Here is a 27,822-nt window from a genome sequence, read left to right as displayed (position 1 = left end):
CACATCATGATAACACTTGGTATGAGCTCGCTCACTGGCCCACAAAGGTAGCCTGGAGGCCACACGACCACTGAGACCCCCTATTGCTTGCAGGGGAGAACGAGCTCAGAGACTGAGAAGAGGCTGAAGTCATGTGATGAGCGCCCCCCTTTCCTCCCATCACGTGTCTCGCGTCTTGTCACGCAGGGTACGCCTTCCCATTGGTTGGAAATGGTCACGCGGTGGGGGCGGGACCGGAAGCCGGGGTTTCAGGGACGCAGCGGTAGCGAAGCGGCTCTGGGAAGGGATAGTCCTGGAGGCGGGTGGTTGCTTGCTCATTGCAGCCACAGGTCATGTGACCGGAAGGGCTCCTTACGGACGCCGTCCCTCCTCCTTGCGGCCCGAGCGCCCGGCCCGACCCCGGCCATGGGGTGCTGCTACAGCAGCGAGAACGAGGACTCGGACCAGGTGCGGCCGCGGCGGGCGGGGCTCGGGAATGAGGGCTTGAAACCCTGGGGCATGGGGGTCAGAAACAAACCTGCTGGAGAGAGGGGAGCTGGACGGCGAGGGTCACTGAGTACGGAGGCCCGGAGGGGACATATTACAGAGGAGCCGCCGGGCTGGCCTCTTCTGTTAAAGCCCCAGTTCTCTGTATAGTCACCGCGTTGGGGCGTGCAGTGGGGTGTGCAGGCAGCCGCCTATCTCACCTGCTCTCCCACCCTTTCACCTCCCCTACTTTCAGACCTTTACAGCTTCAAGGATCCTTAGCCTAGGTCCCTGGGAAGCACTCCCTTCCCCCCTCCCTGTGCTCGCATTAGCGGGCTTTGTGAATCCGTTGTAGAGGTGGGGAAGCTGAGGCTGAGTTAGTTTGTCCCGAGATAAATCAGGAATCTGTGTTTTCTATCAGTCCCTAGGGTTGGAGAAGGCAGCCCACTGATGGTCTGGGGTCAGAGGAGGCCTCTGGAAGGTGGTGGCATTTGAGTTAGTGAAGGGTTTAATAGGCACAACGAGGACATCAGGATGTGTGGGAAATTATTTGGGAAGTAACATCGGGTTTAGCTTGGCTGGATTGGGCCGGCGGGGGGCGGGTGGTGGTATGGGATGGGGAACTCAGTTTTGACAGTTCCAGTGCAGTCCCTACCTGGGCCTGAGGGTTCCTCTAGCTAGAGGGGTTCTTGCCCTGGGAATTTGGCTGTAGATCACATCCCTTTGCAAGAAGAATTAGCTTGGGGAAACCTGTACAGTTTTAAATTCTCCCTCTTCGTGCATTTTCACACCAACTTAAAAAAAATATGCTTTTATTGATTTTTTTTTTAGAGAGAGAGAGAGAAACATTGATTGGCTGCTTCCTGCACACTCCCTACTGGGGATCGAGCCTGCAACTCGGACATGAGCCCTGACAGGAATCAAACCAGCGACCTCAGTGCATGCGTCTGTGCTCAACCACTGAGCCACTGGCTGGGCTCACACCACACTAATTCTGGTCCTTCCCACCAGACCTCCTTTGAGGCGGGGGAACCCTTCCAAGGAGGAAGTCTTAAGCTGTTGGCCCGCACCTTTTTGATTGCCTCTGTGCCTGGGTTCCACATTTCAACACATACTAGACACAAAGACAGTAGAAAGGTTTCAGCAATTAGCCGACTGTCTGGTTGGGTCGATGGTGACAGAAATGGATTATGTCACTGGTATTTGGGAGAAGGTCTTTCCCCAGTGACTCACATGAACCTCTTTTGGGTTAAGGATTTAGACTTGGGAAAATGTCATTTGTATGAGAGGCATGGGTGGCTAAACACAATGAACACATAATCACATTTCCTTTGTCTTATGTTAGGCATGCCTCAGCTAGTGCCTTTCACTTCACCCCAGCCTGTTAAAGGGACAGTATCCCTGACTACTGGGGAAAGCTGTGGCGTATGGGAAGTTGTCTCTTAAAACATAATATGGACTCTTCTTGGCAATGAGTCAAGAAGGGTTAATGCCTGCCTTATGAGAAAGGATATACCCGCTTCTAGCTGGAAGAGTTGGGCTTGTTGCTCTCCTTAATCTCCACCTTGCCCTTGATTGGCTCTCATTTCTGTTTCTAACCACCAAAGACGGTGTTTGATCAGTGCTGGGTGATTTGAGGCCTCATATGGCAAAAATCTAATTACGTGGTCTATAAGCTATAATCATTCACTATCAAAAAAATCCCTCTTTGAGCTCTGGGGCTGGCCCCTCTTCCCCTCTCGTCTCTGCCCCGTTATTATAATAATAAAAAGAAATACACAACATATTACAGTTTTCAAAGCCCTTTTACAGTTACCTCACTTGACTTTTGCCAGACATTTGTCATAAGGTACCAGTTATGTCTATTAAAAGCCTGCCCTGGCAGGTAGCTCAGTTGGTTAGAAGGTCATCCCAATACATCAAGGTTGTGGGTTTGATCCCTGGTCAGGGCACATACAAGAAACAACCAATGAATGCATAAATAAGTGGATCAAATAAAAGTCCCTCTCCTCTAAAATCAGTAAACAAAAATTAAAGGAAAAAGTTCAGAGAGGCTAAGTGACTTAGCAAAGGTTACAAAGCTGAGAAGTGCCATAGCCAAGGTATTTTGATGCCAAGCCATGTGCTCTATCCATTGGGTCAAGCTGTCTCTTCTAGTTGGCTGGTCATGGGCAGACCACATATGTGTCTATGCTAGGGTAGGCAGTGAAACTGACTCCTGGGTTGACACTGACTCAGGAACAAAATTCGGTGGGAAAAACCTCCCCTGTGCTCCCTTTGCCCTTTGTGGGTCAGGCAGTGTTACGTGTCCACTCTAATGGGTAGTATGGCTTCTGGGAGGCTAGGTCTCAGGAACCCACGGGGAGAAACTACCCTGTCCTGCAAGAAGGTCTGTCTGAAGTAGGGCTGGAGGAAGGATGGACACAGGAAACAAACGCAGGCTTCATGATGGAACCAGCTTTCCTGAGAGATAGTTGAATCTTTGGCAAGTACTTTGTCTTTCTAGCACTTCAGTACTTAGCCTGTCCTTTAGGAATGGAAGTGTCTAGGAGTTGGGAAGTAATGGGGCAGAAGCTCACAACTTCTGTCTCTTGCTGCTAGGAACTGTGAACACTTGGGCAACCTAGGATTGCGCAGGAAGAGTCATATGACAAGACTGGGCCTGCTTAGGGTGGGGCAGGCAGGGCAGGAGGAAGTGGCCCTCTGCAAGGAGAGTTGGGCAGAGACGTTGGGAGCCTGCAGTGGGGAAGTCAGTGGTAGGAACTGAGATAGGCCTGGATGGAGCACTCCGGGGTCTAGTGTCTGGCACTACCAGTTGGTGAGTCAGCGTTAGCCAGGATAGGCCCCTTGTCCTTGATTTTGTCCTGAGCACCTCACTTTCTGTGGCTTGGATAGATCCCCAGCAGGTCTGCTTATCCATTTTGCAGCTGACACAAAGCCAGCAGGGATTTGCAGCTGATGGGCTCAAGGCAGGGTTGTATCCAGAAAGATTAGAACAAGGAACTAAACTGGGCTATAAACATTTGTGTGCCTCTTTTCTCAGTGCACACAGCCAATTTTCTAAAAAATTTGAATGTTCGTGCTCTAAAAAGTAAAATTATTCAAATGAATATTAACAACCTAAAGCATCAACATATTGGTTGCTTCTCAAAAGGTGTAATACATACGTGTGTCACTTTCAATTGGAAAATATGTCGTTAATCATCACAAAGAAAAAGAGACTACAGGAAAACTAACAAAGAATAAGAACAGCCCTAGCTGGTTTGGCTCACTGGATAGAGCGTTGGCCTGCGGACTGAAGGGTCCCAGGTTCGATTCCGGTCAAGGGCATATACCTTGGTTGCGGGCACATCCACGGTGGGGGGTGTGCAGGAGGCAGCTGATTGATGCTTCTCTCTCATCGATGTTTCTAACTCTCTATCCCTCTCCCTTGCTCTCTGTAAGGAATCAATAAAATATATTAAAAAAAAAAAAAGAATAAGAACATAAAATATTTACCCATAATGCCTGGCAATGCTAGATGAGGTAGTTTCTGTCTTTCACAAAGAGACATACAGAATTATACATGACCAGGGAGACTTTGCCCCAGGTCAGTTCTGGGGGTTGTGATCATCAGTGTAGGCTAGTAGTGACAGGGCTGCTGACCGTTAATGAAGCCATACTAATAGAGGTGTGGCGCCTTAGCAAGGGAGGGAACAGCTCTACTGTTCGGTTCAGGTCAGCATCCCCAGGTGCATCAAGTTTGGTTCTGGGAGTCCCATATAAAGAGAGCAGAAGAGGATGAACACCTGAGAGAATAAGGGACCTGCCCTCAAGAAGGAAGCACACTTAGCCTGTGTGACCCAGAGGTTGAGGCTGGAGCTCCTGCCCTGAAATAATATGAGGAATGGGCATTGAGAGCTTGGGAGTGTTTTCTCTTTGAGCTTAGGGCCATGTCTGGCCTCACAGGGCCTCTGTATCCTGGGAACAGACAGCCTTGCTAGGGAGGGCCTGGTTTGGGGAATCAGGAGGGTCATTGGCTCCTGGCTTGCATCAATTTCCCCTGTGGGCCCCACTGTTTTCTACCTCTTCTGGCTTCCAGCCTCCAGTATTCTGTCTCCATAAGTTGCTGGACTATTTTCTAAAACTCCAGGGCTGTGCCTCTGCCCATCTTTTCAGGGCATCTGTGACTGTTTGAGTCGACTTTACTTTATCCTGGACCACCGAGCTGAGCTTCCAAGGGCAAGCAGGAACTGGGTCTTATCTGACATATAGTGGAGCACTGGGATATTCCTAAAAAAAACATTTTTGGTGCTTAAACACTTAAACGTCAGAGTTGGGCTGAGAGGAGAACCCAGGAAAGGCAGGTTGGACTAAGGGCTCTGGGGCTGATTTCTCCCTGATGATCTCTCCTAGGACCGAGAGGAGCGGAAGCTGCTGCTGGACCCTAGCAGCCCCCCCACCAAAGCCCTCAATGGAGCCGAGCCAAATTACCACAGCCTGCCTTCCGCTCGCACAGATGAGCAGGCCCTGCTCTCCTCCATTCTTGCCAAGACAGCCAGGTGAGCATCACAGAACAGGCCTGGGGCAGAGCTCCTCTATCCGTGTTAAAGGCTGGGATAGAGAGAGCTGGGCCCAGCCCTGCTCCAGAGGCAGTGGGGGCATTGGTGTCAGATAGTCCTGGAGTTAGCATCTGGCAGGGAATCCTTTTCGTCCCTCTTGGATGTACCTGTCATGTCCTCTCTATTTCTCTTCTCCCCAAAGCAACATCATTGACGTGTCTGCTGCAGACTCCCAGGGCATGGAGCAGCATGAGTACATGGACCGGGCAAGGCAGTACAGGTGAGCACCTGGCCAGCTTGGATTCCTCCCTTCCCCTCCATCCCTGATCCAGCTTTGCAGCCTGGGCCCCAGTCCAGCCTCTTCGTCTGGGTACAGCCCAAGAAATTGACCACAAACCTCTTGGGTGCCTTCATGTCAGCACTATTTGTCCTGTGACACTCAAGGATGCAGAGGGCGAAGGGAGGTGGGCCTGGAGTGAATTTGTGGTCAGCTGAGGCCTTGTCACCTGCTTCTCTGGTCTGAGGGAGGCTCACCCGGGCTGAGCTTGGCAGGGCAGGACAGATTGTAAACTGATTGCCCATCCCACCCCTCCCTGTCGGCCAGCACCCGCTTGGCTGTGCTGAGCAGCAGCCTGACCCATTGGAAGAAGCTGCCGCCACTGCCATCTCTCACCAGTCAGCCCCACCAAGTGCTGGCCAGCGAACCCATCCCCTTCTCCGACCTGCAGCAGGTGAGCCACCCTTGCCCCACCCCTGCCTACCCACTCACACTGCCCAAGTTGTGACAGAGGGTTCACCCTCTCTGCCTTATAGGAGGTGGGGAACTGGAGTTAACCTGGTAGCCTGTGGGCCCTGCTCGCTCCCACCTTTCTCTTTGGCTTCCCATCCCCCATCATTCCCTCCTCTCTGGCCATCTGATCCTCCTCCCCCAGTTTCTGGATCTCCCTTTTCACCTTTCTCTCTCTGTTCCTCTCCTCCCTCGTCCCTCTATCTCAGGTCTCCAGAATAGCTGCTTATGCCTACAGTGCACTTTCTCAGATTCGTGTGGACGCAAGAGAGGAGCTGGTTGTACAGTTTGGGATCCCATGAAGACAGTGGTCCTTGGACAGCTCTTCTTCTCCTCTCTTCACCCGCCTCCCCTGGCCCCAGCCTCACTATGGCTTATACAGTACCCTGACCTGCTACTAATCACAGAGAAGAATGTGGAGGAGGAGGAGAAGAGCGAGGCTACAAGCCTGGACAAGTGAGGATGGAGCAAGAGAGGATAGAACCATTTGGGACTGGCCTTCGAAGCCCTGGCCAGGGGTGGGGTGGAGGTCAAAAGGACAGGGCCTGGTAGGTCTTCACTGTCACTGGGAAGGGGTGGAGGTAACACTGTGAGGGTGATCACTAGGGGGCCTATGAAGGCCCCTTTCCCACTCTTTCTCTTGGCCTCACTCTTTGCCCCTCTCCCTGACTTGGTGCTCACAGGCACCTCACTAGGGTTTGTGACCAGTGTCTGGACGAGATTGAATTTGAATGAATTGAGTTTGTATTTCTAGCACCCTGGGTTTTTACATGTTTGGGGTTTTGGTGTTTTTTTGGGGGGGAGGGGGGCGTGTTATCTCCCTTGATAAAGGAAATGTATTCATCTGTGTGCTGATTTCAGCCCCTCTGTCCTGCCCAGCACCCTACTGCTTACTTCTAGCTACTTAAGTCTATGAGCAGTGAAAATGGATGATGGGGAGGGGGACATCTTTTAGGGGCACTGGGAGGAGTCTAAGATATGAGTTCAAGGTTCCCAGGTCTTATCTGAGACTCGGCCTCAGCTAACCTCATATTGGATAAGATTGCTTGTCATCTCTCCAGTGATAGGAACACAGGCAGCTGTCATTGCTGAGGACCCTGCCGCAGACTCAGTGAAATTACTGAAAAGCCTGGGAAGGGATTGGTGGTGATGGTGCAGACAGATCAGGAGTGCCTGACTTGGAGTCAGCAAACCAGTTTTCAAGCAGGAGATTTTTTTCTTTTTTAATCCTCCCCCAAGGACATTTTTTCCATTGATTTCCAGAGAGAGCGGGTGGGAGGTTGGAGAGAATGAGAAACATCGAGGTGAGAGACACATCAATTGGTTGCTTCCCGCATGCGCCCCTACCAGGGCTGGGGAACCTGCAACTGAAGTACGTGTCCTTAACCGGGGATCAAACCCATGATCCTTTAGTTCGTGGGCCAACACTCTAATCATTGAGAAAACCGGCTAGGGCAGAAGTTCTTTTTTTTAATCAAATGACGTCTCAAGCACAATCCCAACATAAACAACATGAGAGTAACTACTCTGGTTGGATGGAAATGGGGGATTCAGCATTCACGGCCTATCTTCTTGACTTTTTCTCACCGAGGCCTCTGAGGCATCTCCACAGAACCCTGGTGCTCTGTGAAGCAACTCAATCGCAGGATATCTGATCTGAAGAGTGAAAAAAGGACCCAGAGTTGAGATCAGTTCCCCAAGGCCATGCAATGAACCCAGGTCTCCTGTGTCTCAGGCCAACAGGCCTTTCCCTCCCTGCCTACCTTTCGTGAAGCAAGACCAGAACCAGTGGCAACTGCCTGAGTTGGGGGGCATTTTTACACAGCACAAGTGACTTCTAATCTGCTGAACAGCTCAAATCCTTTATTGTATTGTCAAACCAACACTGGCTGTCCTCAGGCCTTCAGGATGGCTGCAGTCCTGGGAACCTCAGAGTGCATCCTGCTTGATCCGGACTTTCTTGGGCTTGATGTTCATTCGTTTCCACACTTCAGCTGCTGTGCGGTCTGCTTTGGTGACCCCACTGAAGTCGAATGTGGTGATACGAGGCAAGGTGCACAGCACATACTGCCTGTGGGGAAGACTCGGGCTGGGGGCCAGCCCCCCCACCAGCACCCCATCCCCCCCCACCAGCTGCTGTCTCCCCTGATTGCAGGAACGGAGGGACCTGAGTATAGTTTGGGGGAGACTGAGTTTATTCTGACAGCAGGAAATGCCTAAAGGTCTCTACTTCTTTTCCTTGTCTCCCATCCTTTCCCTTGGGGAAGCCTAGCTCCAGGGCAGGGCACTTACCTATACCCCTTCTCTTCTTCCATGGGGTTCCCGTGGAGTGTGAGGCTCCGGAGCCGAGGGAGGATGGCCAGCTTATTCACCTCTCCGAGACGCTGGATGCTGTTGCCATGGAGGTAGAGGACACTCAGGTTGAACAAAGTGGTCAGGACCTGTTGGGGAAGAAACCGAAAGCAGGCTAGACAGGTCTCTAGAGCTGTGCTCAGGACTGACTTGAGGGCAAGTAGAGTTTGGGGAACAACTTGCTCTCCACTCCACCACCCCTCATTCCCAGCCGTATTGAATGACTAACCTACTTTCATTCACCTTGAAGAGGTATAGGGCATCCCACTCACAAAGAGCTGTGATCTTAAAGGCAGGAAGTATGGGCCTGGGTCCTAGCACTGTCACTGACGTGCCAGGTGACTGGACCCGCCTGCTTCTGCCTGAGCCTTAGTTGCCCTTTCACTGAAGACCTTTGGTGAGCTGAGTCTCAAAACAAGGGACAGGGATACAGAGCATTGTGCTAGGTACAGAAGAGAAGCTTTTTAAATAGTGAAATTGAGATCACTACACCTGGGGAACAGTTTCTAAGTTGTGCTCTAGCTCCTTCCCCCCCAATGGATCCTGGACAAGACGACCAGTTTTATTTATTCCTTAAAACTTGAGTCAGTGCATGGAAAAAGTGCTGTACTTTTACTACCTACCTCTTCCACAGAAGAACTTTGCTCAAGGCACAGAGGGTGCCCAATAACAAGAGCTTCTATTTTATTTCAGCTTTCTATGTGCCAGTTGGTTTTCATACATTCTTATTTAATTCTCAAAATACTTATGATGTTGGTATATTATCCCCATTTTTTCAGAAAGGGAAGCTGAGGTTTTGGAGAGGTTAGGAAGGTTATCCAAAATTATAAGGGGCAAATCTAGGATTTGAACCTACATCTGAGCCAACAGCTGTGTGCTTTAGACACAGTACCATGATGCCTCACAACTTCCTTGATGAAATGTGGGAGGTGGAAAGGCTGGGGGCTGGACAGGGCAGCTTCCGGCCCAACCTGACTGGACTCTCAGGACTGGGAACTCACAGGGTCAATGGAAGTCAGGTCGTTGAAAGACAGGTCAATCCAGGCCAGGTTCTCTGGATGCTGCAGCAGCTGTGAAATTACTTGGTTGAAGCCTTTCAGCTCATTGAGGACATTGTTGTTCAGCCACAGGGACTGGGTCAGGGACTTCCCTGACTTCGAGTGCTTTAGTGGTCGCTGCCCTTTCCTTGGCTCCTCGCTCATCAGATCTGTGGGAACAAAGTGAAGTCTGCATATATCATCTTTGCCTTTCTGGTTCTGGGGGATGAGAGCTGAGCAAATAAGCAGCGCGAGCTAACTGGAGGGCCATAGACTGACTAGTGCAACTACTCATTGTCAGCTCAAGACCCCCATCTCTCAGGCCCCAGAAACCAGTAAGCTTGAACTGAGGGCCAAAGACTTCCTATCCCAAACTCGGTTTGGGTCACATGCTCCTCATATCTATTTTATTATTGGGTCCTCTGTGTACACCCTGTGTATATGTATTGGGGGGAGAGGGATAAAACCACTCCTCTATTTTATAATGAGGAAACTAAAAACCAGAGTTGTTGGTACAAAATCCAAAATTATCCACTGGTAGAGCCTACAGAATTCACTTCAGTGTAACACATGCTGATTTGCTCTCTCCCCCTAATATTAAGCAACTACTATGTGCCAGCTACCGGATATACAATGATGAACAATATGAGAGACAGTCTGCGCCATGCTTGTGTGAGTAGTAGGGCAGGGATGAAGCAGATGTTTATGTCTTAGAGGAGCTCAAATGGGCAAGATGGAAACCAACTGGCAATGTATTGTGGTAAATGCTATTTAAGTTGTTGAAGGAGAGGGGGCTCCTAATTTAGTCTGGAGCTCATGAAAGTTTCCCAGGGAAGGTGAAACCTGAGCTGGATCTCAGTGGATTAGGAGAAGGGTGGAAAGGGTGAGAAGAACATGGGCAAAGGCACAGAGGTATGGAACAGCATGGGCGCACATGTATGTGCTGCACAGGGGCAAGGAGGAAAAAGGAGGCAAGGAACCTCTAATGCCAGGCTGAAAATGTGGACTTTACCGTAGGTGACGGGAAGCTACGGGAGGTTATGGAGCAAAGAGATAAATCTTTCATATAAGAAAGATCACTGAAGCTTTAGTACAGAGTCTGGATTTTAGGGAGTGGGTGGGACTAGACCAATTTGGCTCTTTCAATCATCCAAGCAAGAGATGAAGGTCAGTCAGAGTGACTTGATGGTTGATGTAACTGATACGGAATTAAGAAAAGGAGAAACATGGTTGGGCAGGTAATGAGTTTAGACTTGACCTTGGTGTGTCTGAGGTTCCTTAAGTATAAAAAGGTGGAAAGCCAAGTAGGCAGTTGGATATGAAGGTCAGAGACAAAGACTTGAGAATAATTAGCATAGAGAGTGAGCAAGTTAGAGAAATGGACGAGTCCTCAGGGATAGTAAAAGTAGAGAGGAGGCACAAGGAGGAAGGGGAGTCCATTTAAGAAGTTACTGAGCCCAGCCCACGTGGCTCAGTGGATTCAGTGTTGTCCTGTGCACCAAGAGGTTGCTGGTTCAATTCCTGGTCAGGGCACATGCCTGGGTTGTGGGCTCAATCCCCAGTGGGGGGCATGTAAGAGGCAGCAGATTGATGATTCTCATCAATGTTTCTCTCCCTCTCCTTGAAGCCTCTCTAAAAATGAATGAAAGCATTTTTTAAAACACTATTAAAAATAAAAAGGTACCGAATAATCAGGAAAGGACAGGGCAAGCCATGAGAGGTTAGTTTTATAAGATGCTCAGGGAATCCATATTTATAGGAGTGAGTTTTAGGGAGATGAGGATTAAAAAGTAATTTTGTTAACAAAATTTGAAGTCCCTGGTGACTTTGATGAGGGCTGTTTCAATGAAATGGCAAGGACCTGGGGACAGAAGCTAGATTGGAGTGAGTCCAAGAGGTAAGGAAATATAAGCAGGTAGTGTAAACAATACCTTCAGAAAGTTTAGGTGAGGAGAATAGAGTGATGTTAGAACCCATCTGTATGGACACCCCTGTAACTGTCCCCCGCCTCCCGTTCTGTTTTGTTTTTTGACAAATGAGGTCCAGAGAGAGGATGTGCTTTGCCCAAGCTTACAGACACCAGCTCTGGCTGAGGTGACCATAGTTTTCCTATGGCCCCTATACCTTTGGTTACTTGTCTAAAACTGCCTCTGGCCCTAGCCGGTTGGCTCAGTGGATAGAGCATCGGCATGAGGGCCAAAGGGTCCCAGGTTTGATTCCAGTCAAGGCACATACCTTGGTTGCAGGCTCCTCTCCAGCCTGGGCCCTGACTAGGGCTCCTACAGGAGGCAACCAATAGATGTGGTTCTCTCACATCAATATTCCTCTCTCTTTCCCTCTCTCTTCCACTTTCTCTAAAAATCAGTGGAAAAATACCCTCGGGTGAGGATTAAAAAATAAATAAAATAAAACTGCTCTGGGGAAGGGAATATTTAGTATTTGTTGAATTGGGCAAATTTGTCTTCATCCTCCCCTCAGCTCTTTTTGGGCACACTTCCTCTCTTCCACCCACAGCCAACATTAACTTCCTCTCCTCAGCTGCATGTCAGGCAGCATCCACCAGATGGCTCTCTGTCTTAATCCTAGAGTGAGCAGAACTCCCAGGTGGAGTGTGAGATTGGAGGAAGGTGGCAGAAATGTACTGGAGCACCCCAGTTTGTGAAGAAACTCCTAATCCTGCCTCCCAACCTCACATCTCCTGACTGCAAGCCCTGGAATGAAATTACAAAGATGTCAAAATAAGCCTACATATGGCCTAGCCAGCGTGGCTCAGTGGTTGAGCTTTGACCCATAAACCAGGAGGTCACTAGTTCAATCCAGTCAGGGCACATGTCCCTGTTGCAGGCTCAATCCTCAATAGGGAGCGTGCAGGAGGCAGCTGATTGATGTTTCTCATCAATGTTTCTATCTCTATCCCTCTCCCTCTCTCTATAAAATCAATAAAAACATATTTTTAAAAAGCCCACATAGCCTGGATGGCGTGGCTCAGGGGTTGAGCATTGACCTATGAACCAGGAGACTGCCAGTTCAATTCCTGGTCAAGGCACATGCCCAGTTGTGGGCTCAATCCCCAGTAGGGGACTTGCAGGAGGCAGCTGATCAATGATTCTCATCACTGGTGTTTCTGTCTCCCTCTCCCCTCTCTGAAATCAATAAAAACATTTAAAGAAATAAAAAGCCCACATGTGGACTAGCATCCAATGATGCATCCAGTGTGATGAGGCAGCAGCTTAGGGAATGCCATCAAGTCTGGGCTGACCCCAAGCTCAGAGGAGCCACTGGTGGAATGGCATTGCCTAAAATTTGAGGCTGACTGGGGCTGCTGATATCAAGGGTAAAGCAAGGTGTCTAGACCACAACAGTTACTGGTCCCCTCAGTCTCCATCAGGGTACTCTGTCACCTGAGGATCGGCCTTTCAGATTAGGCAAAGGCAGGTCTGGAAACTGGACCACAAATATCAACACTCAGAGAACTGGAGGTTGTCTAGCTACAGGAAAATCTGGGGAGAAAGTGATTCTGTCTTCACCTCTCTGAAGAGTTGCCATGCAACTTTTCCATGTGTCCCCAGAAGTCAGGAGTTAGTTTGATATGAAGAACTTCCTTGTGTCATTTCTCATCCCATAATGGAAGGGATAGGTAGGTGCATGTGGTAAGGGACTCCCTTAACACTAGGTGAGCAGTAGTTATAGGACTATGGGTTGGAGGTAGTACAGATTGGATGCCTTCTAAAGTCACTGCCATTTCAGATTCTATGATCTATCGATTAATTACCAAATAGCATACCAGGTACCCCTAAACTCTACCCTGTCCTCTAACCCCAATTTTAAGTAAGTGTTCCATAGTTCTGGGAAACCTGAGGGGACTGGCCTTTTGGGGCTTAGATGTGCCTCTCTCTTTGCCTTTCTAATATTCATCAAGGAGCACTATGCCTGGCATATATGTATACACACATATACATACATACATACATAGATACAGATATATGATCTTAATAAAATAGGTGCTTAACAAATATTTAAATGTTGAATGAAGAACAGGGGGTCTGCCAGTCAGGTCGAAACGGCCCCCGTGAGGTAGGGACAACCCCGGTCAGGTTGAAACGGCCCGGGTGTGGTAGGGACAACCCCGGTGAGGTTGAAACGGCCCTGGTGAAGTCGGGACAGCCCTGGTGAGGTTGAAACGGCCCCCGTGAGGTAGGAACGACCCCGGTGAGGTTGAAACAGCCCCCGTGAGGTAGGGATGACCCCGGTCTGGTAGGGACAACCCCGGTCAGGTCGAAACGGCCCCGGTGTGGTAGGGACAACCCCAGTCAGGTTGAAACGGCCCCGGTGTGGTAGGGACGACCCCGGTGAGGTTGAAACAGCCCCCGTGAGGTAGGGACGACCCCGGTGAGGTTGAAACGGCCCCCGTGAGGTAGGGACGGCCCCGGTGAGGTTGAAACGGCCCTGGTGAGGCTCAGACGGCCCTGGTGAGGTTGAGACTACTCCAGTGAGGTTGGGACAAATAAAGGGGACCAGTATGGACTGATGAACAGGGGTAGATACAGAAGCAGAGCAACATTGAACAGAATGTTAAACTACAGTGGGAAGCCTGGGGAGGGTTGGGGGGGGGATTAAGAGACCAACTGAAGGACTTATATGCATGCATATAAGATTAACCAATGGACACAAGACACGGGGCGGGGGGGGCAGGGGGTCGGGGCCGGGGGAATGTCAAGGGGGGGAAAAAAGGAGACATATGTAATACTCTTTGTAATACTTTAAGAAATAAAAATTATTAAAATATTAAAAAAAAAAAAAAAAAAGAACAGGGGGTCTGTACTAATTATGTTTTGTGCTGTGGAGTTATCCTTGGCTGTAGTAGCTTATCTCTACCCTCATTCTGAGGACTCCATAAAGGGTAAACTATATCTCCCTGCTCAGAGCTGGGAATTCCCAGAGTACATGGGAGCCACACTTCCCTTCCTTCTCTGTCACTATGGCTATATTGCATGTAGCCATCACTGTAGCTAAAACCCTTGGACTACATCAAGCAGAAGTGATAACCATGCATAAAAAATAAAGACCACGATAGGTGGGTGTGTGATCACTGAAGAACAAATATGAGTTACTATGTGGCTGATGCCAACCCCTGCAGTATGCTAAGCCCAAACCCAAGTAGTATTCAGTACCCTGGATAACTGTTTGCATTTCCTGAACTTAAAAGTGGCCACCAGTTGCCTAAGAAAGAGGACCAACGCCAGATAATGGGTCTAGGATATATTGATGCCAACCTGTGTTCTGTGAGGGCAGATATACTGGAGCATTTATGAGACCAGATAACAAAAGCAAGGGACAGCAGAACTTCTCTAGGAAGAAGCATATTCCCTTGAAAATACATTACTTGAGAGCCCTGCTGTGTCCCCTTCTGAGAGGTACTAGCTGCCCATTTACAAAGACATTGAATAGAAACTAGCGTGGGCAGTGCTGGAACCTGCAATAAGTGTGGGTGATGATGGAATAAACTTGGATATGACTGGAATGAATATAAAATGTCAGTAAGTATTATACTGGAAACATACCAGTTTGTTAATAACAAGACCCCCCATGTTTTACCAGTGATCAGAATAGGCTTGGGTCCTGACTGAGGAGATAGGACTCTGCTGCAGGCTGTTTTCCTTCCATTAGTTTCTTCCTCTCCAGGTAAAAACAGAATAAAACTATTGGTGACACACTGGCTTTCCAGCTTTCTTCACCTGACTTTCTTGTGGTAGCCTGTCTTTTGAAGATGATCAATTACCCTGAGAAGCCCCCTGGTTCCTTTCAGAGGTTCTGCTAATTTTTTAAAAAGCCAAACACTTCCACTCCCACCTCCCTCTCTTCTACTCCTCCCAGAAAGGACAACAACAAAATCTGCAAGTATATGGGAAGAATCTCTTCAGGCTTTTAAGAAGACTGATTTCTCCCTAGGGATCGCACCCAGCTGCTGCCATGGTGAGTGGAGTGCTGTTCTCTGTGGGCTGACCTTGAATCACCTGGATGTTTCGGAAGGAGTAGTCAAGAGGGGGCTCTTGCACCGAAGTGTTCATGTAGTCCTGTGTGCTCATAGCTCAGGCCATAATTTGTCCGGTGTAAGCATGGGCCCTGGAAGTCCGGGTTCAGCCTGGGAGGACAGAGAAGGGCTGGTGTTCCAGGTACAAGGGGCATAGGCCCTCAGGTTTCCCCATTGCCCTCCACCCCTGCGTTCTACCTTCTATACTCCAGGCTTTCCTGGCTGCATTTATATTTTAAGATACTAATACGATTCTTTGCAGTTATAGGGCACTTCCTAATTCTCAGAACACCTCACATCCCTTAGAGCTCATTGATTGTTATAACACCCATTTCTACTTTCCAGACGAAGAAACTGAGACCCAGAGTGAAAGCACTTGCCCAAAATTAAGCCAGTGAGTCAGTTGTGGACTGTAATCATAGTCTCCTGAATCCTGCTCTGAAGCCATAGTAGTTACCATGGAGACGGTCTTGATACCTACCCTCTAGTGACATCAACTGGGTTATTCTATTGCTTAACAAACCCCTTAGGGCATGGTGTCTGATAGCCTTTTGCAGTCTGACCCAGCTCAGAATTTGCTACTTTCTCTGTCAGCCCATTGCCTTTTCTTCCAAAGACCCTACTTTCAGCCACATCCGGAATGTAGTCATATGTATGTAAAACACACACATAACACCAGGATCTATCTCACTGTCACTCACCTGTCACTGATTCCTGAAACGCCACCATTAGGGATTCATTCCTTTGGGTTCAGGGATTGTTCCCTGTTAAAATGGAAATACCCCTTGAGAGGGGTGAACACAATGTTATCAGTAGTTTACAAATGTGGTGTAAATTGTCTTATCAGATCCTTCCCAATTTGCTAGCTCAAGTAAAGCTGAGAACTTTTCAACAGGCTGAGCAGAGTCATAAGAACACTACTCACCTGACCAGAACAGCTGAAAATACAGAAGGGTTTTGTATGTGACACAAATAAGACAAATGGACTGACAAGGACAAGTATATTTCCCAGTGAACCTACCCTTTCTCACACTATCCAATGCCATCACTTCCTTTGCATTTACTTTTTCACCTGCTTTCCAAAGGGATTTTAGATAGTTTACAAATAGCACATTCAAAACAGGATGATTTGTAGAAAAGAAATGTCCAGCCTGGCCAAAGAAATGTCCAGGTGGCTCAGTGGATTGAGCATTGTCCCATGCACCAAAAGGTCACCGGTTTGATTCCCAACCAGGGCACATTCCCGGGTTATGAACTCACTCCCCAGTACGGGGTGTGCACAAGGCAGCTGATTGATGTTTCTCTTTCATGGATGTTTCTTTCTCTCTCTTCTCCCTCTCCTTTCCTCTCTCTCTCTCTAAAAAATCAATCAAAAATATTTTTTAAAAAGAAAAGAACTGTCTCACAGAAATATAATGAATTTCACAAATGCAAGCCACATATATAATTTTTTCACATAGGTAATATAAACTTTTCTAATAGCCATAATAAAAAGAAAGTCAAAAGAAACAGGGAAAGTTAAATTTAATGATATATTGTATTTAACCCAATATATGCAAAATATCATTCAATATATAATTAATATTAAAAATTGAAGTATTTTACACTTTATAGCACATCCCAATTTGGACAAACTGTCGAGTATTCAATAGCCACATATGACTAAAGGCTACCATACTGGACAGTGTGGATGTAGAAAATATAAACACGGAAGAGGAAGATTAGAAACCAGATTAAAGGAAGACAGAGATGTACCAAAGAATTAGGAAAGTAGGCCTATATTTAGCTCTGAAATTCCTGGCAAACAAAGCCAAAAGGGAAACATTAGGTTATGTGGTTCTCATCATTTGATTCAAAGAAACAAATAGTTTGTGTGCAGAAACAATTAAATTCACAAATGTTCTTAATATGGAATTTCTTTTAAAAAACTATGGAGTTGAGCCTGGCTGGTGTGGCTCAGTGGTTGAGTGTCCACCTCTGAACCCAGAGGCCACGGTTTAATTCCCGGGCACTGCACATGCCTGGATTGTAGACTCAATCCCCAGTGGGAGGCATGCAGGAGGCAACCAATCAGTGATTTTCTCTCATCATTGATGTTTCTCTTTCTCTCTCCCTTCCTCTCTGAAATAAAAATATATTTTATAAAGATAAAACAAAAACTATGGAGTTGATAGTTTGTAATTCATTTTAAGCTTAATACATACAGTTTAAGTAAAACTTTTTGTATGAATTAGCATATGCATAGATAGAGTTTAACAAGTTTAGAGCAGCAATTTTCAACCTTTTTCATCTCATGGCACACATAAACTAATTACTAGTTCTGCGGCACACCAAAAAATATATTTTTTTCCAATCTGACAACAAAACAAAACATAGTTTTGATTCATTCACATCAGATGGCTATTGTGTTGGCTACTGTCATTTTTTTACTTGACAATCTAAGGGAAAAGAGGTCAGTGTCCTTGACTAAATAGTCAGATATTGCATGTTTTTAAAATTTTTGCAGCACACCAGTTCAAAATCTCAGGTTTAGAGAAATGAAAAGGGAATGGCTTTCTCTCAAAAAGCAGCAGTTTCAACTGAGCTTTGGGGAAGTACAGGCTTGAGTCACTTACAACTCAACTCTGTCTAATGTGGAACTAGCCAGGTGGGCATGGGGTGTTGATTAGGGGAGATCTGGACTTTTAGATATCAAATCTACAGTGAGACAACAAAGAACGCATTGTTCTTTTGTAGAAATAGAGGAACCCTACTTGTGTTCTCATCTAGACAGCAGTCCATTCCACTTGGGAATCTACAACAGGTTTGATGCCTTTGAGCAAGACTGGACACTTTTGCCAGAACCGGTTTGGCTCAGTGGATAGAGCGTCGGCCTGCGGACTCAAGGGTCCCGGGTTCGATTCTGGTCTAGGGCATGTGCCTTGGTTGCGGGCACATCCCCAGTGGGGGGCGTGCAAGGAGGCAGCTGATTGATGTTTCTCTCTCATTGATGTTTCTCGCTCTCTATCCCTCTCCCTTCCCCTCTGTAAAAAAATCAATAAATTGAAAAAAAAAATTAAAAAAAAAAAAAGACTGGACACCTTTCTCAAAGTAAGACCTGGGTTGGGACCCCAGAGTTCTGCACTACTGAAGATGAATTTTAGCTTAAAATATTTAAGGGCAGATTTTTATCATTAGTCTCCTTGACCATCCGATTACCTCTGTGCAATTCCTAAGAACTTCTGATTTAGCGTAGTACTGGCCCCTGATGCATATTTCTGGGTTTGTATTAAAAATGGAGCCCTAAGTATTCAGATAAATTTGCCAGTTGGAAAGGGTTATTAACCTTCTCCATTTAAATAGTAGTCCAGGCTGTGAGCTAGTATTACAGAACCTGGTTTATTACAATAGGTACTCAGGAAATAATCTGTGAGATGAATGAATGAGAAACTGCCAAATACAGGATCTCTGTTTTAGGAGTGTTGATACTAAGCTGCTTATTCTAACAATTGGCTTTGAGGTTCAGCTGTTTCAGTCCACACCTCATTCACAGTAAGGTATTCAATTCAATTCTGCAAACATTTGTTGAGTGCCTGCTGCCCTGTGCCTGACCAGAAGACATGAAGCCAAGATACAAATAATAGAACCCTGTCTGTCACGAGCACAGAAAGACCTGCTGGGTCTCTATTGATTGTGGCAAAATGGTCTGCATCCAGTTCTAAGAAACAGATGCCCACTTAGTGAATATTCTCCTGTTTCAATACTCAGCTCTAGGGAATCCTCTTTGGTGAACCCTCTTTCCCGGTAAAATTGATTGATTCCCTTGATGATTCCTATGTATGGTCTCCCCTGCTCCATCCCTTTTGCCCTATTACTTTTAGTTCTGTTTGGAATACAGTTTCTTCCTCCTTTTGCCTGGCTAATTCACGACCCAGCTCAGTTTTCATGTGTTCTAAGGCGCCTAATCTTATGCCCAAATGTTGGATGTGGAACTTCTCTTCAGAGCTCCCAAAATACCCCATACTTGCTGCCAGGGTAGCACACATATCACTAAGATGATCTGCTTACTATCTGTATGTAAACTCCACCGTGACCTCCAGGGCAGGAACCATGTTTTTCTCATAATGGTATTCCTACCTGGTGGCAAGTAGTAGGTGCTTAACATATACATTAAAAATTGCTACAGAGCAATACTATAAAGGAGAGGAACATGAGGTTACTATAACTGAGGAGTCTGACCTGCTGAGCAGTCAGGGAAGACATTTTTATCTTTAACAATTATTTTATTTTTTTTATTTTAAGGGAAGACATTTTAAAAGAAGTGATTGAGAGATGAAATTGAGGATAAGCACAAATTAACAGGGAGATGGGTGGGGGGGATGAACATTCCAGGTGGAAATAACAGGTTCTATGGTGAGAGGTTACTTGGAAATTTTGAAGACCTTAAAAAGACCATATTACCCAGCTGGCATGGCTCAGTGATTGAGTGTCCACCTATATGAACCAGGAGGTCACTGTTTGATTCCCGGTCAGGGCATATGCCTGGCTTGTGGGCTTGATCCCCAGTGTGGGGAGTGCAGGAGGCAGCCAATCAATAATTCTCATCATTGATGTTTCTCTCTCCCACTCCCTTCCTCTCTGAAATCAATTAAAAAATATTTTTAAAAAGGCCACATAACTGGAGGGGATAAAAGGTATGGTTAAGCAGGCTGGAGGGGGTCAATGGGAGGGGGACATTTGTAATACTTTCAACAATAAAGATTTTTTAAAAAGTTATGGTTAGACTGGAGGCTAGAGAGGTGGGCAGGAGTCAGGCTGAAATGTTGCTTGATGCTAAGAGTAATAAGATGCCACATGATAACTTTTTAAATGAGTGTGGGATGGGTAAGGTGAACAATATCAAATTTCTACTTTTAAAGGATTACTCTGGTTGCAGTATGCAAAATGTCTGGGAGGGTAGGCAGGAAGGATGTGATGAGAAGTTGACAAGACTTTATGATGAATGGGAAATGTAAGAGGTATTCAGGCTAAATCTTGGTTCTTTGGCTTCTGTAACGGTGGATAGAGGCTGAGAACACTGGAAGAAATTGAGGCTTGGAGTACATAGAGATTATGAGTCCAGTTGCAGACATGTTGAGTTTAGTTTGTCTTTGACATATCCTGAAGGAGATGTTGAAGAGGCAATTGCTATACAGACCTGGAGCTTAGAGATGAGAGCTGGGCTGGAGATAGACAGTTGTGTACATACAGATGGTAAATGAAGTTGTGGATGATCATCCCCAACAAGGGAATATAGAGTGAGGTAGGAAGTGGACCTAGGACCAAGCCTGGAGGTACTTTAAGATAGTAAGTGGACAATCAGGGCCAGCTAGAAGCCAGCCAGAAACCAGCTAATCATGGCAGCATCAGACATGGGTGCTGTGTAGCCAGACTGTTTCCTGTTCCTGTTTGATTTCCATTGTGGTCCATCTCTCTAGTTCCCTTTCCCATTTAAACTTGAAAGGAAGGATCTGAAACTCATTCAGGCTGAAGTGCAAATAATCCAATGTAGGCCAGACAGGTTTCTTTTCCCTGGGGCAGTTCCCACTTGTTGGAACAAGTCCTTTAACTAGAGAGGCTGTAGGCTCAAGTTAGAGACTTGGCTGGGGGTTGGTGAACTGGAGTCTAGTCCTAGCTGTCACTGACTTGGTGTGTGGCCTTGGGCAAGTCACTGCGCCTCTTTGGGTTTCAGTTTTCCAATCTGTGAAATGGGGATAAAAATCCTTGATTCACAAAGCTCAAAAGAGACACTGGATATGAAAGCGCTGGGTAAGTTACTAAATGCAATAGATCGGTCATGAAGACTGTAAAAGGAATGAAGCTCTAACTGTAGAGCTTTGAGAAACAGATCATAGAGGAGGTGTAGGGGGAAGCGGGAACTTGGGGACAGGAGCCCTAAGTGTGCGGAAAGATCCTGCTCAGACTGAGACGGAGGCTCTCCCCCGGGGTCTTCCTGCTTGGAAGGAAAGGGGCAGTGCAAGCCCATAAAGTTTCTTACGTCTCCAGTATTAGGGCCCGTGATTTACTCTAATGTTACTCCCGCGTCTGGAAGACCCTGGGTCTCAGTTCATCAGGAAAACCAACCTTATGTCAGGGTGTCCATATCTCCCAGGGTACCAGGGAGCCCCGTGTTCGTGATGGGGAGGTTCTTAAGCACCCTGGAATCCGTCTACCCCATATGGGTGTTGTGTCATGTTCACTATGATAGAAAGTTTTTTTTGTTTTTGTTTGGCGGGGAGAGGGGTGTCTCAGGTCCCGGAGAAAGAAAGTGCCCCTCCCCTCTCCATTTTCCCATTTTCCCGCCCGACTCACCCGCAGCTGCTGCCCCTCTAGCCTCGGCGTCCCACTCACTACCTCAGGGTTACCCAGCGCAACTCCATGGTAACTACCTAAGCCACCACACCTCGGCCTGGCGCCGAAAGCACTGCCGCAATGCCTACCGGGAGATGTAGTTTGTTAGGGGCGGGGCTCCAAGGCCGCGAATGTGTTGGGATTTGTAGTCTTTGCCCTCAAGTCGGGGCCGGGGGCCGGTAGTGGTGACACCCCCTCTTTTTTCCCAGTGGCCCTCGCACTTCCTTTTCCCGGGTCCTCAAGCGTGCCCCGGCGAGCACACCAGCCCCCGGAGCCTATCAGAGCTCCGTGCGAGGGGGCGGAGCCAGCGTTTAAACTAACTGTGCGCTCACAGGGCTGGCGCGAGTCCGCGTCGAACTCGATCCGGAGGAAGCGGAGGCCGGCGGGAGCGCGCGGCTCGGTAACCGGCGCGGGCCGCGGCTGGCGTTCAGCCTCGGGGCCCCCAGGAATGCCCAGGTCTGGAGGGGTTGCTGGAGAGGCGGGTGCGAGCTGAAGGCCTCTTTCGTAACGGAGTCTGGTGGAGGAGAATCTCTCCGGGGTAAGGTTTGTGAGGAGGGTGTCTGTCGGCGGGGGAGGTGCCGGGCGGCCTGTTTGGGGGCGTGTCTGTAAAATGACGTCTGAGGGCGATCTTGTGGGGGACGGTGGGGGGCGGGGGGAAATGCAGGTTTCTGAAGTGCTTGTGACGAGGGGGGTCTTGTAATGGGAAGTCTTTGCCTATTGTTATTAGTAATACGTAGTAGGGATGAACATTTCTGAGCAACTACGTGCCAGACACTGCGCCACACCCTTTAGATGGGTCATTTAAGAAATATTCCTAACAACCTTATAGTTGATTACAGATGGGGAAATCTGAGGTTTAACTCGGCCAGGGTTACCTAGCTAGTGCGTGGTGGGCTGTGCCGGGGTTTGGGGGGCTGGGCCTCAATGAGGACGGGAGGGGAGGAAAGAGGCTTGTGTGGGGGTGCAGGTTGTCTTGGACCAGCCACTTTATTTTAAGCCTCACTTCTCATGTATGTAAACAGCGAATTTACCTGCGTTTCCTACTTCCTGGGGTGGTTTTAAGGGTCAAGGCAGGTACGGTGTTTGGTGGAAGCGTGTTGGAGAGTGCAGATTTGTGACTGCAAAGTGGCCGCGTGAAGGCTGTGGGTGGGAAGGAGCCCTCTGGGCGCCTCTCACTTCACCCCGGGGCAGCAGTGTTCATCCGCGTCCTCAGAGTGTCTGCATGTTGTCCTTCTGTCAACATGTAGTGAGAGGCACTATTTAAAGAGATAATGATGGGGAATATTTACAAAACTGATGAAAGATATGAAAACTCAGGTTGAAGAATCACTATAAACTTCCAATAGGATAAAATTAAATCCACACCCTGTATTGAAACTACAGAACACAAATGACAAAAAAAAAATCTTTTAAATAATCAGAAAGAAAGGCAAGTTACCTTCAATGAAGTAATAAATTGTCAGCATAGTTTTCAAGAGTAAAAGCCAGAATTTCAGTGGAATAACATTTTCAAAGTGCTCAGAGAAAATCATTGGAAACCTAATACCCAGCTAAGGTAGTGTCTTCTGTCCTGGTATCCTCATGCCTATGCGATACGAAACGTTGGCATGGTCATTACTTACTTTGAAATGAATGAGCTTTTTGGGGCCGAAAGGGGATAGGAGCCTGGCCTTTCCATCTTCATTCAGTGCCGTTTGGACCTCTGTATTATGCTCTCCTCTTGCCTGGAATGGAACTGCTTTCTGACAATGTTATAATATTTACCTGCTTTAATGCATGCTTTGCTCTCTGGTGTCTGTTGCCTAGTCTTGTGTTGCCAAAGTTATGGGTTGTCAAATGTGTAACTGTGTGTGTGGGCAGAAACCTTCGCTGGTAAGGGAATTGTGGAGATCTGTACTGAGATGAATAGATGGGAATCTGGAGGGAATGTTCAGGTCACATCAAGGAGCTTTCAGTTAGCAGGGATGAGAGTGTGTTCCCTCTTTTTCTGTTCCAGCGTGGTATTTATTTCCTCTTGTAGAGGAAGAGGCACGTTACTTAGGAGGCCCAAGTGGAAGCAAGTGAAGAATCTTAATCTAAAGCCAAAAGCTCCACTCCCCCCAAACTAAAAGATATTGTCCCAAAGCTCACATAAGAAACATTTCTATTTAGAATGTCTTTTGTTTTTATTTATTTATGGAATATGGGAGTGGGAAGAATGCCTAAGAAGTAAGACTGGAGTTCTAGAACTGTTAGGATAGGGACAAAGCCCTGCCTCAGATGGCCAAACAGAGCTGCTGAGGGAATGTTTTGTGTCTAATTGATAAAACCCTATCTATGGTCAGTAGGTATCTTAGTGGTCATTTATTTCAGCCTCTTGCCTGCTGTACATGAAAAATATTAAAAGGTATTATCTGTATAAAAAATAAGCACTTCCATAAATGAAACAAGGTGTTCCCAAAGGCAGTCAACACCAATGTTGAACAATTCTGATTAGTAATAATTATTGTTTTGTGCTGTCAGTGATTCATTTTACCACTATATATTTACTCTTTTTTTCTGGTTTTATTTTTTATTTTTATTTTTATTTTTTTTTTAATATTTTTTATTGATTTTTCTACAGAGAGGAAGGGAGAGGAATAGAGAGTTAGAAACATCGATGAGAGAGAAACATGGACCAGCTGCCTCCTGCACACCTCCCGCCGGGGATGTGCCTGCAACCAAGGTACATGCCCTTGACCGGAATCGAACCTGGGACCCTTCGGTCCGCAGGCGGACGCTCCATCCACTGAGCCAAACCGGTTTGGCTGGTTTTATTTTTTAAATGTTTTTATTGATTTTTTTTTTTTTTTTTTTAGAGAAAAAGGGAGAGGGAGAGAGAGAAACATTGATGAAACAGACATCAATTGGCTGCCTCCTGCACACCCCCTACTGGAGATCGAGCCTTCAACCCAGGGCATGTGACCTTTTGGTGCATGGGATGATGCTCAACCAACTGAGCCACACTGGCTAGGGCTACATTTATTTTATTTTTTTCACCACTCTTTGTTGCGAGTTATTTATTTCTTTTGTGTCAGACAGATAGATATGACCTTCATGTGTTTTCTTTGATGAGGGTCTGTTGGTGATAAACTCTCATTGTTGGAATATATCTTTACTTCCTCTTCAGTCTTTTTTTGTTTGTTTTGTTTTATTAAATTTTTTTTTTAAATATTTTTTATTGATTTTTTACAGAGAGGAAGGGAGAGAGATAGAGAGTCAGAAACATCGACGAGAGAGAAACATCGATCAGCTGCCTCCTGCACATCTCCCACTGGGGATGTGCCCGCAACCCAGGTACATGCCCTTGACCGGAATCGAACCCGGGACCCCTCAGTCCGCAGGCCAGCGCTCCATCCACTGAGCCAAACCGGTTTCGGCATGTTTTATTAAATTTTTTTTTTTTTTTAAATATATTTTATTGATTTTTTACAGAGAGGAAGGAAGAGAGATAGAGAGTTAGAAACATCGATGAGAGAGAAACATCGATCAGCCGCCTCCTGCACATCTCCCACTGGGGATGTAACCGCAACCCAGGTACATGCCCCTGACCGGAATCGAACCCGGGACCCTTGAGTCCGCAGGCCGACGCTCTATCCACTGAGCCAAACCGGTTTCGGCTTAAATTTTTATTGTTCAGATTACATTTGTTCGTCTTCCCCCCCCATAACTCCCCTCCTTCCAGTTCCCGCCCCACCCTCCGCCCTCACTCCCCACCCACTGTCCTCATCCATAGGTGCACGATTTTGTCCAGTCTCTTCCCGAATCTCCCATTCCCCTTTCCCCCCCAAGAATAGTCAGTCCATTCCCTTTCTATGTCCCTGATTCATTATAATCACCAGTTCATTCTGTACATCAGATTATTTATTCACTTGATTCTTAGATTCACTTGTTGATAGATGCATGTTTGTTGTTCACAATTTGTATCTTTACCTTTTTCTTCTTCCTCTTCTTAAAGGATACCGTTCAGCATTTCGTATAATACTGGTTTAGTGGTGATGAACTCCTTTAGCTTTTCCTTGTCTGTGAAGCTCTTTATCTGACCTTCAATTCTGAATGATAGCTTTGCTGGATAAAGTAGTCTTGGTTGTAGGTTCTTGGTATTCAGCACTTTGAATATTTCTTGCCATTCCCTTCTGGCCTGCAAAGTTTCTGTTGAGAAATCATCTGACAGTCGTATGGGTATTCCCTTGTAGGTAATTGAGTCTCTTTCTCTTGCTGCTTTTAAGATTCTCTCTTTGTCTTTTGCTCTTGGCATTTTAATTATGATGTGTCTTGGTGTGGTCCTCTTTGGATTCCTTTTGTTTGGGGTTCTCTGCGCTTCTTGGACCTGTAAGTCCATTTCTTTCACCAGGTGGGGGAAGTTCTCTGCCATTATTTCTTCAAATAGGTTTTCAGTATCTTGCTGTCTCTCATCTTCTGGCACTCCTATTATTCTGATGTTGGTACGCTTGTAGCTGTCCCAGAGGCTCCTTACACTATCTTCACACTTTCGGATTCTTTTTTCATTTTGCTTTTCCAGTTGGGTGTTTTTTGCTTCTTTGGTTTGATTCTTGTGCTCCTCTGGTCTGCTATTGGGTATAATATTCTTTATTTCAGTCTGTGTATGCTTACTTTCTAATTTCTTTATCGTAGCATCGAGGGTCTCATTAGTTTTCGTGAGGCTCTGCTCAAGTTTATAGCAAGCCCTCAAAATTGCGATTTTTAGCTCCATATCCTCCATTTCTGTCATGTTTTTTTGTCTCCACATCTTTTATGCTTTCTTGGTGCACCCCCTTGTGGTCTTTGTGCGCAGTCTTGTTCTAGCCAAGCCTTAATTGTTGTAGTTAACACTAGAGGGATTTGACCACCAGGCCGACTGGCTGTAGGAATCAGCTGTGTGGAAAACTTCAGTCCTCTGGGGAGGCGCTAGTCCAGCCTTTGCCTGAAGCGATCGGCAAATGGCTCTGCGCAGGGTTTGGGCGGGGCGGGCTCAACAGGACGGGGGGAGGGAGCAGCTATGGCTGCTCTCAGTCCGTCTCCAGGGGCTCTGCCTCTCTGTCCCCGCAACCGCTGCAAACCTAGGAGGGACCGTAGCCAGACAGTCCCGCTTCTCCCGTTTGAGTCTGGGTCCCTAGAGACTCGCCCGGATCTGTAGCCCAGAGTCTGAGACTCCCTCCTGATTGAAAACGACAACCGCGCCCTCAGCCACCAGCCCGCTTTGCGCGCGCACCTCCGCACCACCGTACCTTTAAATTTTCCACACTGCGCCTCCTCTAAGCCTCGTAATGCTGTTGTTTTTCCTTCTAGTTGAAGAGTCTCTCCTCAGCCAGCCTTCCTGTGGTTCTGGGTGATGTCCGTTCCGTCTTTTAGTTGTATTTTTGAAGTGGTTGTTCGAGGCAGCGAACTCCGGTGTTTACCTACGCCGCCATCTTGGTTTCTCCTCTCTTCCTCTTCAGTCTTGATTGATAATTTAGCTGGGTATTAGGTTTCCAATTATTTTCTCTGAGCACTTTGAAAATGTTATTCCACTGAAATTCTGGCTTTTACTCTTGAAAACTATGCTGACAATTTATTACTTCATTGAAGGTAACTTGCCTTTCTTTCTGATTATTTAAAAGATTTTTTTTTTTGTCATTTGTGTTCTGTAGTTTCAATACAGGGTGTGGATTTAATTTTATCCTATTGGAAGTTTATAGTGATTCTTCAACCTGAGTTTTCATATTTTTCATCAGTTTTGTAAAAATTCCCCATCATTATCTCTTTAAATAGTGCCTCTCATATTTAACTTACATTAAACCTCCTTATTCTGTCCTCCACATCTCTTACTCTTTCATAATTTTCATCTCTTTATTTCTATAACCTTTATCTTTGCATGCTGATTTACTCTTCAGCTAGATTTAATTTGTTTTTTGAGTTCTTATTTTTATTTTTAGACATATTCTTTGGTTCATTTTCAAATCTACCTGTTTTTTATGGTATCTTTGTTTTTAATTCATTTTATGTTATAATAATTTAAAATAAATTTAAATTATAGTCTCTGTCATATTGTTCAATTATCTAAATTTTTTAGGGTTATAATCCTGCCATTTGTTGTGACCAACGCTTGCTCATGATAAATTATTTCCTCAAGTATTTTGTAATTGTGGTAAGCTCGTATTCAGAAGTGCAGCATCTACGATAATTTTATGTAGTGTGTGTTGAGGTCAGTTCTCCCAAGAGTAGTTTTTTTTTAAAAAAAAT

General features: G+C 46.5%; 3 protein-coding genes across 9 annotated transcripts in view; 2 read left to right on the top strand and 1 right to left on the bottom strand.

Moving 5' to 3' along the window:
• Positions 1-277: 277 nt before the first annotated feature.
• On the top strand, positions 278-6,640 carry LAMTOR1 (late endosomal/lysosomal adaptor, MAPK and MTOR activator 1). Its single transcript, XM_070425547.1, has 5 exons — positions 278-447; positions 4,861-5,006; positions 5,209-5,286; positions 5,611-5,737; positions 6,003-6,640. Exons 1-5 carry the CDS (start codon positions 406-408, stop codon positions 6,093-6,095), a joined length of 486 nt encoding a protein of 161 aa, XP_070281648.1. The 5' UTR covers positions 278-405; the 3' UTR covers positions 6,096-6,640.
• A 570-nt stretch (positions 6,641-7,210) lies between these two features.
• LRRC51 (leucine rich repeat containing 51) lies at positions 7,211-21,631 on the bottom strand. Of its 6 annotated transcripts, XR_011472847.1 has the most exons (7): positions 21,544-21,631; positions 15,915-15,997; positions 15,187-15,324; positions 9,147-9,352; positions 8,086-8,234; positions 7,557-7,864; positions 7,362-7,449 (listed from the first exon to the last, which is right to left on the bottom strand). XR_011472847.1 is itself a non-coding variant. In XM_070425544.1 (6 exons), exons 3-6 carry the CDS (start codon positions 15,266-15,268, stop codon positions 7,377-7,379), a joined length of 510 nt encoding a protein of 169 aa, XP_070281645.1. In that variant the 5' UTR covers positions 15,269-15,324; positions 15,915-15,997; positions 21,544-21,631; the 3' UTR covers positions 7,211-7,376. The 6 variants fall into 6 exon arrangements, 5 of the variants coding, with proteins under 5 accessions (XP_070281645.1, XP_070281642.1, XP_070281644.1 ...); XM_070425544.1 differs by lacking the exon at positions 7,557-7,864 and having other exon boundaries at positions 7,211-7,449; XM_070425541.1 differs by having other exon boundaries at positions 7,366-7,864.
• A 199-nt stretch (positions 21,632-21,830) lies between these two features.
• The window catches only part of NUMA1 (nuclear mitotic apparatus protein 1), an 89,391-nt gene continuing 83,399 nt past the window's right edge, over positions 21,831-27,822 (top strand). For both annotated transcript variants that reach the window (XM_070425522.1, XM_070425523.1), the window contains exon 1: positions 21,831-22,120. The gene's annotated coding sequence lies outside the window, so the exon portion shown is untranslated. The remainder of the gene's footprint in view (positions 22,121-27,822) is intronic.

The sequence above is a fragment of the Myotis yumanensis genome, unplaced genomic scaffold (genome assembly GCF_028538775.1).
Source record: "Myotis yumanensis isolate MYYU_CA2020_CCGP unplaced genomic scaffold, mMyoYum1.0.hap1 SCAF_10, whole genome shotgun sequence".
Classification (NCBI taxonomy): Eukaryota; Metazoa; Chordata; class Mammalia; order Chiroptera; family Vespertilionidae; genus Myotis; species Myotis yumanensis.
Note: the sequence above shows the minus strand (reverse complement) of the source record. Positions and strands in the feature narration are given on the sequence as shown.

Bases quoted from the DNA above. Each gene is read 5' to 3' on its own strand.
- LRRC51 (XM_070425541.1), bottom strand. From the start codon at position 15,268: ATGAGCACACAGGACTACATGAACACTTCGGTGCAAGAGCCCCCTCTT. The intron at 8,235-9,146 runs GTGAGTTCCCAG...CTTCCCCAACAG, and splicing joins ACCTGACTTCCATTGACCCT to GTCCTGACCACTTTGTTCAA. The intron at 7,865-8,085 runs GTAAGTGCCCTG...TCTTCCCCACAG, and splicing joins GAAGAAGAGAAGGGGTATAG to GCAGTATGTGCTGTGCACCT.
- LAMTOR1 (XM_070425547.1), top strand. From the start codon at position 406: ATGGGGTGCTGCTACAGCAGCGAGAACGAGGACTCGGACCAG. The intron at 448-4,860 runs GTGCGGCCGCGG...GATCTCTCCTAG, and splicing joins AGAACGAGGACTCGGACCAG to GACCGAGAGGAGCGGAAGCT. The intron at 5,738-6,002 runs GTGAGCCACCCT...CCTCTATCTCAG, and splicing joins CCTTCTCCGACCTGCAGCAG to GTCTCCAGAATAGCTGCTTA.